This window comes from Neopsephotus bourkii, unplaced genomic scaffold (assembly GCF_033783945.1).
Source record: "Neopsephotus bourkii isolate Nb327-2 ecotype Australia unplaced genomic scaffold, CSIRO-AGI_Nbou_v1 NB_998, whole genome shotgun sequence".
Lineage (NCBI taxonomy): Eukaryota > Metazoa > Chordata > Aves > Psittaciformes > Psittacidae > Neopsephotus > Neopsephotus bourkii.
In genome coordinates, this window is record NW_026901490.1 from 1108780 (window position 1) to 1124248 (window position 15469).

Here is a 15469-nt window from a genome sequence, read left to right on the forward strand (position 1 = left end):
AAGAAGTCGTTATTCTACTCACTGCTTGTCAGGTCACACCTGGAGTACTGTGTTCGGTTTTGATCTCCACTATACAAAAAAGATGTGGACAGGCTGGAGAGGGTCCAGAGAAGGGTCACAGAGGTGGTCACAGGACTTAGAAACCTGTCATATGAGGAAAGTCTAAGAGAGCTGGGCTTGTTCAGCCTTGAAAAAAGAAGGTTCAGGGGAGACCTTATCACTGTGTTCCTGTATTTAAAGGGTGGCTGCAAAGAAGGTGGAAGCTCCCTTTTTACGAGGAGTCACATGGAAAAGATGAGGGGTAATGGGCACAAGTTACTGATGGGGAGATATCAGTTGGACACAAGAAGAAAATTTTTCACAATGAGAACAATCAGCCATTGGAATAATCTCCCCAGGGAAGTGGTGGATTGCCTAACACTGGATACTTTTAGGATCCAGATGGACAGGGTGCTGGGACATCTGTCTAAGCTGTGATTTTGCTATGAAAGGTTGGACCATATGACCCTTAAGGTCCATCCAGACTTGTATTCTGTGATTCAGTGATTCTGTGAACAAAGATTTATTTAGCTTTGAATTCTCTAAAATTGAGTAGGTGAAATCCTTTGATAGGACCCACATTCTCATTCTCCCTCACCCTGATCCAGGCCTCATTATCTTCAGAAGAGGTCCTACAATTTGTGGTCAGTCCCTCTGGCAGCTTCTTGCTTTATTGCAGAGTAACCAAAATTTTACCTGAAACCGCTATCAATTTTACCAAGATATCCACTATACAAAAAAGATGTGGCTAACTTCTACTTCTCTGGCTTATGAAACCACTTTCTAGAGAGAACGGTAGTCCAAGTAGCTGTAAAATGACTCCAGCAAATGCCTTTATGAGATTTAAAAAATGATGGAGGTTTGATAACAAGGATGGAGGTTTCTGAGGAAGATTTACTGTGCATTAGGAATGCTGCTATGCTTTGCACTTTGTATGTGAAAATAAGAGAGAACATCTTAGTGAAGACTGGTTCCAGTCAGGAAAGACTTTCAAGTTATTTTGGCTTTTTTGACAGACAAGTTGCCTGTCTGTAGTAAAATTTTCTGTTCATCAGGGATCCAGGGTTGCAGAGCAGGATTGTGGGGCAGGAAGCTACATTACCCAGGGAACAACAGTAATTTAAATAAACCCCATGACGTAAAAGGCACATGCATTTATGAATTTATATTATTAGGATTACTGTGCTGTTAGGGAGGATTGTGCCACACTGAATTTCTTTTCAAGAGTGCAGCTTTCAAGTAATACAAACCCAATATTGATCTGACAATACCAAAAGACACTACAAGGCTAGCACATTAAATGTGAACACAAAGCAGCTGTGTTCTTTGGGGAGCTTGTCTGCCTCAGCACTATGTCTTGTACCCTTTGCCACAAAGCTTCTTCTTTGCCTAGTGGTTGAAATACTTTTATGACAGCTCCTTGGCATGTCCTGAGGCCTCCTCTGTCTAAATGCTGGCATGAGTTCTTTCATCTGTTCTAGAGTGTTTCTCTCCCTCTGTTTTCTCCTGTCAGGCCTTCATGTTGAACAAGAATCCTGCTCCATAGGCTTGGTGCAAATGATGCAGAAATAACCACTACGCAGAGTGCTGAGGGTTAAAGAAGGGCATTTTTTTAACCTGCTTCCCGTCTGATTTGTTTAGGTTATTTTCCCAAACAGGTAAATAAAAGAGGGAATATGTATGTATCTGGATTTAATCTACAATTTGAAAATATTACATAGAAGGATAGACCTCTTTAAGTCACTGTGTTGTGACAGTTGGCAGTCAGCTGATGGAATAGTGTCCTAATGGACAGAGGAGGTGCAATGTGAACTCACCACTTATTAACAGTAACAATCTTCATAGGCATGGGTTATTACAGACTTCTATCCATGCAAAAAGCTGTCTTCAGAGATCACGCCAGAAAACTGAGGCAAGAGGCAAGCAGGCTTCATCGGTTCGGACACTAGCAGTCCTTTTTTTACCTTTTTTCACCCTTCTGAAAGAAGGGAAAATCCAAAAGGGCAGCATAGGAATTGCATGTTCAACTCTAAAGGCTGCTCTTGTATGAGCGGTATATTAACATGATGCACAGAAGCAGCCTCTTCAGAAGAAACACGAGCAATATGCCCCTCTACTCTGCTCTTGTGAGACTCCCTTGGAGTACTGTGTGCAGTCCTGGTGTCCTCAACATAAAAAGGACATGGAACTGTTGGAACAAGTCCAAAGGAGGGCCAGGAGAATGATCAGGGGACTGGAGCACCTCCCATATGAAGATAGGCTGAGAAAGTTGGGGCTGTTCAGCCTGGAGAAGAGAAGGCTGCGTGGAGACCTCATAGCAGCCTTCCAGTATCTGAAGGGAGCCTATAGGGATGCTGGGGATGGACTCTTCATTAGGGACTGTAGTGATAGGACAAGGGGTAATGGGTTAAAACTTAAACAGGGGAAGTTTAGATGGGATAGAAGGAGGAAATTCTTTCCTGTTAGGGTGGTGAGGCACTGGAATAGGTTGCCCAGGGAGGTTGTGAATGCTCCATCCCTGGCAGTGTTTAAAGGCCAGGTTGGAGGAGGCCTTGGGTGATATGGTTTAATGTGAGGTGTCCCTGCCCATGGCAGGGGGGTTGGAACTTGATGATCTTAAGGTCCTTTCCAACCCTAACTATTCTATGATTCTATTATTCTATAATATGTGCAGTGACCCTGTCTAGGGAAGCATCTCTTGAGCTGTTAGAAAAATGATTGGGAAGCACTTCCTGTCCAGGCAGCTCCATAATGACACTATGGCATTATAACATGTTCCACATTCTGATGTTCTCATTACCTAGGTTTTATTTACAGACTGCCAGGCACTGAGTATGTGAGATAATAGTTTAATAGCACAGTGGTACAACAAACAAGTGTTAATGGAATTTATCATCCATGCAACTGCAGGTATCTTTCAGGGTCTAGGCAATTTAAAATGTCTGAAAGTTTGTGATCTTAAATGAGCTATATATCTCACTTAACTAGGATGAGTGTCTAGTAGTTGCTTGGAGCAAAAAAAACAGCTTTTTTTTTTCTTTTATGCTACAGCTGATTAACTCCTGTTTTCTGTAACTTTGCCTCATGAATTTCCAATTCTACTCTATATGACCTTCTTCTTTCTTAGAAGAGCTGTGTGTAATAGGAGATAGAAATGGGATGTTACAGGACAGAGAATGTTTGCAGTGTGGAGGAGATGCTTGTGCATTGTTTCATCTCTGGATATGAGATTGGTATTTTAGCAAGAAGAAAAAAAGCCACTTGGTCACTGAGTACTGATAATGTTTTAAAATGCATTCTGAGTGGGGAAAAAGACAAGGGTGAGAGTGACTGGCGGAGCAAGAGAGGTCCAGTTCCTGCTTCTAGTGCAATAGGAAGTAGGAGTCAAGTCAATGCACCACTGATTCCTAAGTATGAGAGCTTTGTAAGCACAAAAGGAATAGGACCTAACTCATAGCAGGGCTTTCCCAAACTGTGCCTCTAGATTATTTCTCAGTAGCATCTTCAGTTAACTTCAGGATAGCTGTGGCATATTGTAAAGAACTCTTGGCTGTCCAGAGGAAGCTCTTTTCCATTTGGATTGGGGTTGTTTGAAAAAACATTTCTAAACCTTGCTGATGAAGCATGAGTTCGTGCAGTGTGTGAATCGCAGGCAAAAGTGAAGTCTGTCCTTCTACAACATGCTCATGTGCTGGAGATACTATCAAATGGTTTGTTTTGTTTGGGTTTTTTTGTTTGTTTCTTTAATATGCTACAGTTAGTTGGCTTTGGATTAGTGCTGGTGTGGGCTTTGGAAACCCTTTTCTATGTCTATGCTTTTTGCACTTATAACTACATACTGTGGTAGCTTCTGAAAAGATTAAAATTGCAGCCCTTCCCAGAGAGCAAAAAAGCCAATGTCTCCCTGATGTGACCGTGCAGAATCAGAAAGCACAATGGCCAGTGAACTTCTAGTGAACTCTAAGGAAGCATTAAACAAAACAGGAAAAGGGTCCTCAATCTTTAGAGGCATAAGCATGAGAAGAAAGTGCAAGTGATGGTGTGGCACTGTAGGTCACATCGGACCTTTATCTTTCCTGTTTTCTCAGTTTCAGCAGTTTAAAGGGTTCAACTGTAGCCACAAACAACTCATGGAAGTGGAGGACCACTGGAATGAGCATGTGTGCTTTAGCTCATCTGGAATAATGTGTTTTTAACACAAGAGGCAAAGACACATGTAAGCCAGCAAAATATAGGATAATAGTGGTAGTACTATTGTGACCAGTATATGTATAAAGTGTCCAGTTCACTTTATACATAACAATTATACATCCATGTCAGTCTAATTTACATTCATCATGTTAAAGCTAGTTATATAATTAAAAAAATCTAGCTATACAAAATATGTATGATATGATAAAAAATATGATATATATACTTTTTTAAAGATGGCTGATTTTGCTGGAAGCATGTTCCCAGAATTTTCATAGGTTCTTAAAACTGAGTAAACCACCCTCTACCCCACCCCCCACCCCGCACCTAACAACCTGAGTAACTCTGTTAGCATCAAACTGTAGATAGAGCAAACCTCAGTCCAGCCTAATCCTCATCCAGATCTCTAATCCAAACATACTGTCTGGTGACCCAAATTCTTCGGGAACTTTCAGGACTTGTTTGCATGAATAGTTTGGATCATTTTAACTATGCTGAAGCAACCAGGTAAGTGAATCTCTCCATGTGTCTGTAATGAAAGAGTTTGCATGAGCATTATTTCTGTGTAGCTTATTCCCATAGTACAAGGCCAGAGAGCTACAGCGATGTAGAGCAGCGCAGTCTATACCCACACTTGGGATCTGACTAACAAACAATTCAGTTTGAAAAATCTACGGAGATGATTGTATTGGCACAGGACTTGTCCATCTTTTGCATCTTGGCCATGTTTTTTGTGATTTTAAATTCTTTGTTCACTGATGATATGATTTCCTTGGCTTATAAACTCATACAGAGTCTGTACCCAAAGTGCTGCAAGCCAAGCAAGCAGAGTTGGCAGCCAAATGCTTTCTTACTTTCCTGCAGCATGTACATTCATCAGAGCTCAGGATAGCCAAACTTCAGAGCCGTACATAGGGTACGACATACCTTCTCCTAATGGTGGTTTCCTTCAAGTTTAAAAAAAGCATCGTAGTTACCCTGTTTTTATAACTGGAACCTGCTGTGCTACTGGTATAATAGGTAGCAATCTAAGCAGCTCTCCACTGGGGCTAGTGAGAGTTAGCTCAGGAACCCCTGAACAGCACTGCATTGGCCCACACAGAGCTGGTCATCTGCCAGGCATTACTGTTACTCTTTTTTGGAAGGTTTTTGAGCCCTTCTAGCTGAATTCCTTCTTCTGCTCTACATGGTCTCAAATACTGATGAGTCTCAGGCAGTCCTCACTAGTCCTTTTCTTTCTAAAATCAAAATACTGCAGTATAAACTGTGTAGCTTGTTAGGTAAGGGAGCAGTCACACAGGTGAACACCATGCTTTCACCATCCACTGTGGCTGCTCTAAAATAGGACTGCCACCAAAAAAGGCAGCTTGGTGCTTTCTTTACCTGGCCTTCTTCCAGCCTCTGCCTTGTGCCACTATAAACAGGTAGGAAGAAGGATGCTGATCCAGGCTGGGGAATTGGCTTGGATTAAGACTAAATACTGTTGTCAGTTTTATGAGTTTGTTTTAGTCCAGCTCAGTTTCTAGCTCCCTGATACTCTTCATGCACAGCCACATCAGCACTTGACCTGTTGTAAAAGAGGGGATGGCAGAAGGTGAGAACAAGTGGCAGTTTTTGGAGAGATTGCATCAGTAAACAGCAATGTCTGATTTAGTTGACTGTAAAATAACACTTGGATTTCCAGCTGGTGAGGCCAGTCCTGTGCAGTCTCTATGGGCAACGATCATTAAAAGAAATTAAGTTGGGTTGATTCAGCCACTAGAGGGGCCTCCCTCCCATGAGCCTTTGCACAAACCCTTTGGTGGCTGGCTGAAGTTTGTCCCTTGGCCTTCGTGATTTTGAACGTAAAAATCAAAACAGATTTCATCCCCAAGGCCTAACTTTCACTGCTTTATCATTTAAAAGCTGCCAGTCCAGAGTACATTCGGAGAAGTTCCCAGACGATAGTTGAGATTATAATGTGTTTTCCCAGTACTTACATAAACCCCATAAACTGGAAATGCTCAGCTTCACTCACATGCATCCTCTGTTGAACCACTGTGAAAATAAGTAATATCTGGCCTTTTTATGAATCTCACAGTAACAAATCAGATGTAGATATAGCAGAGACCCGAGGAAATGGTAGCCCACCATGGTCCTCATGCATTTCCCTTCAGGTGCCTCACTGGTGATGACCAATCACAGATGCTTGTGCAGCACCAGGGCTCTTCTTTGAGTCCCTCAAAGTCAAGAAGAAGCTGCAGTGCAGCACATGCAAAGGTTTTTCATGTTCCCTCCTGCCTACAGCCTCATTCCAGCAGTGTTGTGTTAGCACATGATCCAACTTGGCAGTTTGACTGACTGCAGAAAGGAAAGACCTGACCTGATACGGAAGACTCAGCCTTCTGCTGCCTATCTGCAGCATAGTAACATCTGTCCTGTAAGGATAAAAACTAAAGCTAAATTATAAAAACCTTAAACTACATGCAGTGAAAAAAATTTCACCTTCTCTCCAGCCATTGCATAAGCTTCTGTCATGGCTTTTGCCAGGTGCTAAGAAAACTGCTTTTAATCATTCATTGAGAAAATATACTTTGGTAACTAATGAAGTTAGTTAGGAGATGCCTCATCCTAAAATGAACTCCCATGGAATTTCACTAGCTTGGTGCCACACTGAAAGTGTCCAGCCTCCTCAGAGCCCCAGTTTTTGTTGAAGGGGTTAGAAGACAAGGTGTGAGAGGTTCCAGCTAAACAAGGGAAACCTGCTTTGACCTGTAGCTGAAGCTCAGATGAAGATAGTTCTGCTTGCCGAAGGGCTCAAGATCTTAATCAACCCTCACCCCTTTAATTAGCATGAAGCAGCTCATGAGTTGCAGCTTACAGCATTGGGGCACAGAAAGGCACAGGAATAGTCAGCTTGCTCCTGATCAGGAATTGGGTAAACATTACCCTGGGGCTTCATGTGGTCACAGGTTTGGCATTGCCTAAACTGGCTTTGCAATGTAAACAGAGGATTGTAATTTATGTAGAAATATTGTGCAGTAAAATGCAGTACAGTGGCGCAGAAGATGAAATACAGTCCCCACATCTGAACTTGTTCAAGCGTTAAAAATAAGAAAACAAGAAAAACCTAGTCTAAAATGAAGGTATTTACCAGCATTCTCCTTCCTAAGATTATTGAATGTGGTCTCTGATAGGCATCATTCATGTTTGCCTATATTTGAACAAAGCAAATTCCTCCTTTGTAGCTCCTATGCTTCATTTCTATAGGAGCCAAGAATGCTCAACACCTCTGAAAACCCGATGTCCCATATCTGGAGAACAGTTCATAAATGTTTCTGTCTCTACAGACTGTATTTTAGATTGGTCTGAAACTGTGACAGTTCTTAAAGAAAAACCATTCAGAAAAATAATGTAGGAAGATGGCTTCAGTCGTGTCATGTTTCAGTACATCCATGCTCTGTTCTGATACAAATACAAATGTTGAGCTTAACTTACTGATGCAAATTTTAATAAAGTCTAAAATAAGTCCATAAGTTCAGTAGCTGAAATAAAGCATCAATGCTGGCAAAATGAAACACTTCAAACACGAAACACAAATTAGTTTGGTGCAGATTCTTTCTTAATTTTGATAATGTTTGATAAAGTTTTCTATTTGTATGTTTTTGAGTTACAAATTTTCCTGAAGTTACCCTGCTTCCCTGAAGGGTTTAAACATCAGAGACATGTTGTGCAGCAGGAATCACACTATCAAAATACATTTACCAATTCTAATTACATTAATTAATGAACTATGCTATATGTAGGAACATGATTAAGATAAAAAGTGATCTGAAAAATAAAGGTTGTGACATAACCTATAACATTTTGCCATATCAATGGCAAATGATTTAATAGTAATTTAATAAACATGTATAGTTCTCAAAGCAACCACTAATGGAGAAAAAGTACAGTTATATAAATTTTCAAAAAACACTGGTGAGAGCTGTTTGCAGGTGATTCCACTCCCTGCATGCTTCTAACAGACTCTTGGTTTGGGATAACTTCACTGTTCAGGTAAGCAATGACAGGAATGTAAAATGGTCTTTGCCTGCTCCCTAGGTCAGTGACCCCTTTTGTGTTTCTTAAGGTTTTCCTGGATTTCCCCCTTCTTTCCTTTGAATGGATCCTTCTACCACTTTTCCAATACTATGGTGAAGTTATTAAACCACATTTGTTGTGGCACTGTGAGTCAGCAGAACTTGCTGAGCGGTTTCAGCTGTATGGTGCTCTGAGGCTGATGCACAGAAAGCATCGTTGTAGGAGCATCGTCTGAATCTTGGTTCAAGGTTGTCGTTCACAGAGAAAGACAATGATTATAAAATCTATGCTTGACATTCCCAAAGAGATAGAGAAAAAACTTCCAGCTGGATGATACTAATTTGAGATGAAAGGAAGGAAAAAAGATGGGGAGATTCAGACTAAAACATTCTTCCTCTGGAGCACAGAACAGCTGCCTCTGTGTTTAGGAACGCACAACACAAAAATCAGAATGCCAGCTCATGTGGGCATTGCCTGCATTCTCCTGCCTCATGCAATAAAAGAAAAAGCTGAAGAAATAAATAGCTGTTACTGAAACTTCTGGTAAATCTTTACAGATACTTGCCAGATACTGGAAGAAGGAAGATACTGGCTTTGCAGTGAAACCCTGTATTTACTGGAACCCTTTTTTTTTTCGCGAAAGATGTACACCTGTATACTGAATAACTGGTTTTATTTACCGGTTAGGAAATCTAAGTAGCGGTATAAACTGTTCTTCCTTTGGAAAACCAAGTTACGGCGGGGTCAAGTACCGGCATCCCTCCAGCTCCCGGCCGGGCCCGGCAGTGCGGCGAACGGGCGCTGGGAGCTCTTTTAGGAGGAATTTGCCCAGGGGAAGCACGGCCGGGCGCGGGCCCGCTCCCTTTCCCGCGGACCCCTGGGGTTGCCCGGGAGTTGCCCCCACGCTGCCGCCTGGAACTGCTTTCTGGGCAAGGCGGCGCGGCACGACTCCCTTTGCCGGGGCACAGTACAGCTCAGCTCCCCACGGCGGGCAGACTCTGGGCACTCCGCCCGGCAGCAGCTCCGTGAGGGGGCGGGACGATACCCACAGCAGCAGCCTGCGGTCAGCAGAGCCGCTGGGGAAAGCGGCGAGAGCCACGAAGGCGGCGCAAACCGCAGCCCGAGACTCAGCCCGGCCCAGGCGAGGTGCCTTCCGCGGGTCCGGTCGGTGGGCAGGGGCCGCTCTGGTACGAGCCTCTACCGGACGGGCTAGCCCGAAACCAGGGCACTGTCTCTTTAACGCGCGGCTCTGCCCCAGGCGCCCCCTGCTGGCCGTCCTGCGGCAGGCGGGCGCCGTGCCCGCGGGGCTGGCGACGGGCGAGTTCCCCCGGTACTAGAGGGGCCGCGGCGCGGCGGGTGTGTCCTGCTGGCGCTCGCCCACCCCCTCGCCCGCCCCCGTGCTGTGGGTGGGATCGGGGGAGGAGGGGACGAGCCGGGGGAGGAGGAAGTGGAGGCGGCTGCGAGTAGCGGGCAAATGGGGAGCTGAGAGGCTGCAGCAGCAGTACCGCGGTCGCGCAGCAGCAGCAGCGACAGCAGCAGCAGCGGGCAGGCACGGAGGCGAGTTAGGCGGCAGGGTTCGTGCGGGCGGACGCGGCCCTGGAGAAGGGTGGCGGGGTACCGTGGCGGGTGCCGCTCGGCGGGCAGCGGCGGCATGTCTGATCGGCTGGCTGCTCAGGGACTAGTAGCTCAGTGGGCCGGTAGGGGTAGCGGCTTCCATGCCAGCACAGGCACCTTCTCTGCCTGCCTCCGTGAGGTGCCTGCCAGTGCGGGGCAAGGCCTGCCGGGGGCTGCACATCGCTTGCTGCTGGCGGCGGTGGCTACGCCTGGCTCGGTTCAGCGGCGCAGAGCGGGCGGGCGGGGGTAGCGCCTGCGTTCTCCGCTAGAACCGACTGATATTTTTTCCTTTCTCTTCTTAACGCCGTTGCTTCGCAGGCGCCGAGTGAGAGCGGTAACCGGGCTGCCTCCGCCACGCTGGGCTGATTCCTCGAGGGGTTGCCGCTGTCTCTCCGGGCCGGCACCATGCAGACCTTTCTGAAGGGGAAGCGGGTGGGTTACTGGCTGAGTGAGAAGAAGATCAGGAAGCTGAATTTCCAGGCCTTCGCCGAGCTGTGCCGGTAAGGAGGCGGCCCTCGCCACGCCGCGGGGAGCGCCAGGGCGGCCGTGAGGCAGCTGGGGCGGGCGCCGGCCGAGGGGCGCGGCGGTCTCGGGATGGGACCGGGGCCGCGCCGTTCCGGGCTCGGCCGTGGCCTGCTCCGGCTCTCGGGCGTTTTGTGCTCGGTGCGCGATTGCCTTCAGCAGGCTGTGTCCGCCGGGACCTGGGGGGGACAGGACGGGACGGGACGGGTCGGTGCCTGCGGGGCCGCGGCTGAGGTCTCCTGCTTCCCGCTCACCTGGGCGCTGCCGCACGCTCCCGGGAAACTCGCTCTGGGGCGGTGCGCAGCGTCCCTGTGTGTGAGGGCCCGGCACAGCCCTGGTTTACTGCCTGGGAGCATTTCTGTTCACCGCTTCCCAAACGGTCTCTAGTGCTCCCGGTGAAATAGTCTCATTTGCGATCTCTGGGGAGCTTGCTAAGGTTTGGAGCTGAAGCAGAGTTATTAGGAAGAGTCTGTGAGTAATTTACCTTCATGTCCTGCAAAAAGCACATGAAATTAGTGTAATGCAAATCCCTGAGTGAGCTTGTATTCACCCGAGATGTAAATTACATGTCTGAAGGTGGTGTACCTGCGCCTATTTTCTGCAGTCCCAGAGGTAAAGGTTAGTTTGATAAGCTGTAATTAGACTTTATCTGAATAGCTTAGAGGATAATATATGCAGTATATTACAGTTTTATTATGTAATTGGAAGTGTAAACTCCATGTGGGTCCAAGGTCTTGTGACACATGCATTACAGCTTCTTATACTGAATAAAAGCTTTTTCTTATTAATTTCATTCTAATAGTAAGTTTTTAACAAGTAGAGGGAATCAGTTTTGATGATTGAAAATATTCTATATAAACCATATTCTGGTTTGTGTGGAGTCTGTTCAGACTGCAGAATATATTTTACGTGACTTCGAGTACACTTCATTAATGCATATCGTGCTAAAAACACCAATCCCTGTCAAATTTCTGTTGGCAGCACTTGCTCCTTTCTGTAGAGATGAAGGAGGCAGAAGAAACAGAAAACTATTTTGAGAGAGTGACTGAAGCTTTACATCAGCTTGCGTTCTTGGCATTCTGTATCCTCTCTGTCAAACTTCAGAAAAACTTAACAGAATTTTTAAAGTATGGAAAAGGACACAGGTTATGGTTTAATGTCTTCATAAATTTCATGTGATTCTTCAAACAAAATACTTCTGGATGAATAATGCTAAGCTTTGACTTTGCCTAAGATTTTTGGTTATTTTTTGTAATGCTTTGTGCCCAAAAGCTAAGGGGAATCTCAGAAAATACATAAAAAGCTTGTTTGTAGTAATTTGTCTTTCTTTTTTGATATTATGTGCTTTCCATTTGTATGTTTAGGAACCTCCAAAACTGACTGCCCTCTGCTGTCCTTGTTTCTCTTTTTGACTAGGTTCTTTGCTTTGATTCTCTCTACTTCAGAAATTCTTTGCACCTATGTCGCATAACATGGGTATACAAATTCTTTGGGTGCTCTACAAATTTATTAATAGTTTTTAGGTCCTCACAGCACTGTGAAAACTGACCCAAAGTGTCTCTCTTGCTACAGTTTTCTAATTTATTGATGAAAATTAGTCTGTCTCATTTGGTACAGGCTAATCTCTCTTTGAATAGTATTTACATCATTGGACAGATAGGTCTGTTCAGTCATGCTTTGATATTTTTAAAAGCATTTAATGTTAGCTTTTTTGTAGAAGTAAAGTCTTTGATTTAAAGCTCAGTGCAATTTCTGGAGCAGGTTGTACTGGTATCTAGGATGCTCTCTTCCTTTCCTTCCCAGTAACTTCAACTGACACTGGTGGGAAGCTGCGTTTAATTGGGCATAGATTTCAAGTATTGTATGCATAATATCTGCTTGATCACATGTGTGTATGTAAACTTTTGTTGCTGTAAAAAAAGCAGTGCTGAGCTCAACATACATCTTACCAGAAACATTGTGTATGATAGGAAATAAGGCAAGCGTAGTCATTCGTGTACAGTGATTCACGCGAGTGGACTGTGTGTCTGTCTCTCCATTCTGTGTACTTTATGGTGATTGTTAGTTGGAATGTATTTGCTTGTTGCCTAGGGATATACTTTCTGGATGACTACAAAGTTCAGTTTTGTTTGTGCGGGTTTGCAATGAAGCAGTTATATAATCCAGGGAAGTTAGAGAAGCCTCTTAATGAATTCCTGAAGCTAGGTTTAAATTGGGAGTGTTGTTAGGATGAGAAGAATCTTCATTTCTCTGCAGTCTCCCAGTACAGCCACTTCTAGTGCAAAGTACTGGTGTCCTAAGGGGATCTGGTGCAAACATTTCAAAATCTGTTTGAACCATCCTCTGAGAGGTAGTTGAAGTGCTGAACTGCTTTCTGAACAGTGGTTTCAGGCTTCCTCTCCAGCAGTGCTCCTAAGCTGAAATGTTGTTACCTTGTCCTAGCTGAAATGTGAGTGTGAGAGGACCTGCAGTTAAGGTGCTGCTTTGGGGAAGGAACAGGCAGGCCTGCCTTCAGGTTTCTGCTCCACAAAGACTACACAGGAGCTTTGAATACTTTTCTCATGTTTGCATCTGTCTTTAAAGTGCAGCTTAGTCTGCTGGCTTTCAGTAGGTTTCCTTGTTAAATGTTGGCATCTGAATTCTTCCAGGTTTGTTACTGGAGAATTTACAGACATCTGCCTTATTTTCTTAAAATTTTCACTTGATATGTAAATTTCTTGTAACATGTGACAGGGTAGCTGTCCTGCCTGGACATGGTGTCTTGGGGCTTTTGCCTAAGCTTTATATCCACAAGGTAATCTTCCTTGTATCATAGGTCTTTGAGGTCACCTGTGCTGCTGTTCCTCACTCTGGCACACTAGATGAGTCCTACCTGAGCTGTGTTCTCTGTAGACATAACAGCCTTGGCGGTGCCTTCCAGTGTAGCCCAAGGAAATGAAAGCAATGCCTGTGGTGATATTTACCTCCACATTTATAGTCCAGACCAGTGGTTTCCAAATAGTTGTGTTACAGCTCACTGCAGCCCTTAATGCTTCTACATCTCTTCTGAGCTTCTGAGTGGGGTGGTGAGCAGAGAGACAGTGTGGTTTTACAAGCCTGTTGCAGAGGATCAGTGGTCCCTGGATAGCACCTTGAGAACTGTCAGTCTGGAGGATAGAGCACTTGGACTGACAGGTGGGAAGCCCGGTTTTGAGCCCAGTTTTGAGCCAAAGGAGACAACCTGAAAATGGGCCAGGCTCACTCTGGTTAGCTGGCTGAACCTGCCACTGTGTATAGAGGGGAACATGAGCTCCTTCCCTGGTGCTGGGATAGCCATCCTATGTGCTCTTTCTGTATCACCGTGGCAGGGGCGTCCCTACAGGAGGAGGTGTGTTCTTGGTTCTGGTCTCTGCTTCCCACAGGGTTTTTTGATTCTGTCCAGCACCTCCTTTCTACATAAGCTGTTGGTGGAGTAAGGCTTTTATGTTCCTTTCTGTGCATCGTTGCAGTTTCAGTGGGGAAAAGAGAGTCTCTGTCTCAGCCTTGCTGGTATCACATCATTCCTGTTTGAGTTGTGATGTGGGATTGAGCTCTTCTGTGTGGAACAGGGAGTTCAGTGCAGACTTACCATCTCCTCAGTGAACTTACTAGTTAGCAGGCAATTTAAGAAGCTACTACTGCCAAGTTGTCCCATGCTTCTGAATGAAGCTGCTAGGGTGCCATGCTTTGTGTTGAACCCGCTATTGTCTACATGCTAGCATATATGCTGTGGCTGCAGTTCCCTGAGTAGAGCCCCTTATGGGGCTGCAGTGTGCAAATGTCTGGTTTGTGCATCTCAGGTAGGCTTTCCTATCAGCCTTTATGTTCAGCTCCACCAAGGTGATGTCACAGTCTCAGAGCTTTGGGTAGCTGGCTACTGGCAAAATACAGAGCATCTATGGCCTGCTAAAAAGTAAGACAAGTTTTTTAGGGACTCCTGACAATTTCAGAGCCTGTAATATAAGCATTTAGTTCTCTCATTGCCATGTGTCTCTCCCAGTGCTTAAAGAAGTTCCTTCTTCTAGCTGCTTGATCTTGTCCTCTATCTCAAGCTGGGTTTAGTTGTTATGCAGTTGGCAAACACTTTCAATCCAATCAGTTCCCTGCTCATCACATTGACCTTGGCATGGTTGTCACTGTTCAGGTGCACTAGCACTAATACAAGGTGAAAAAGATGGAGGTGCACCACTCCATTACACAGGTGACAGAGCTGTGGTGTGAATTGGAGGTAGTGGTAAAGACTCTTGGATACCTGTATTATCCTTTTGTAAAATACTCATAGACGTTGGGCCAGGTTTCTCTGCACATTGTGAATAAAAAGGTGACTGTTCATATTAGGGGAGGAGTGGTGGTGGAAGAACAAAAAAATGCATGTACCTGTTCAGAAGATGAGTTGTGTGTTTGGCACCTGTTCAGATTAGTGAGGTACAGCCATTTACAAATGGCCATTTGCTCTATAAAAGACTCTTACTCCTTTGTAGTTGCTCTGCATGTCAGCTGTTAATATAGTCTCTTCTGGGAGCCATGGAGACTCAAGGCAGTAAGGTTATGGCAACGTGAATAAGTTACAGTGATATGAGGTGAAATACATATGCTTCATCCAAGAGGAGATATTTTAGTCACCCCATTATGAATGTTAAGCTATTTCTTGGTTATTTTAGGCAAAAGCATTCACATGTGAAACTTGTAAGATTGCATGGTGATGTGGTAGCTTTTCTGTGTAGCTGTATGCATGAGTCAGAATTTCTTCTTTATATGTGTAGAAAATGAATAGCAGAGGAGTTGAAGAGTTGCCTGAAGATGTAACCCATGCCAATTTGACAGACAGAAGAACTGTGCCTATACATCCTCATGTCCAGATTATTTATGGTCAGATTTTATTGTGCTGTGGTTTGGTTTGGTTTTTTTTTTTTTTCTTTTCATTAAAAGCAGGGTGAGCATGTGGAGGAAAATGTTCTCAAGAAATTACAGAAAATCTGGGAAAATCAAACTCTGCCCACAAAAGAAAATGGAAGTGAAGAGATTG

General features: G+C 44.6%; 1 protein-coding gene across 1 annotated transcript in view; it reads left to right on the forward strand.

The window, feature by feature from the left end:
• The first annotated feature begins 10199 nt into the window (after positions 1–10199).
• Positions 10200–15469, forward strand: part of ITPK1 (inositol-tetrakisphosphate 1-kinase) — a 140534-nt gene continuing 135264 nt past the window's right edge. Inside the window, exon 1 of the mRNA XM_061359897.1 lies at positions 10200–10403. Coding sequence (XP_061215881.1) covers positions 10309–10403 — 95 coding nt within the window. The 5' untranslated portion in view covers positions 10200–10308. The remainder of the gene's footprint in view (positions 10404–15469) is intronic.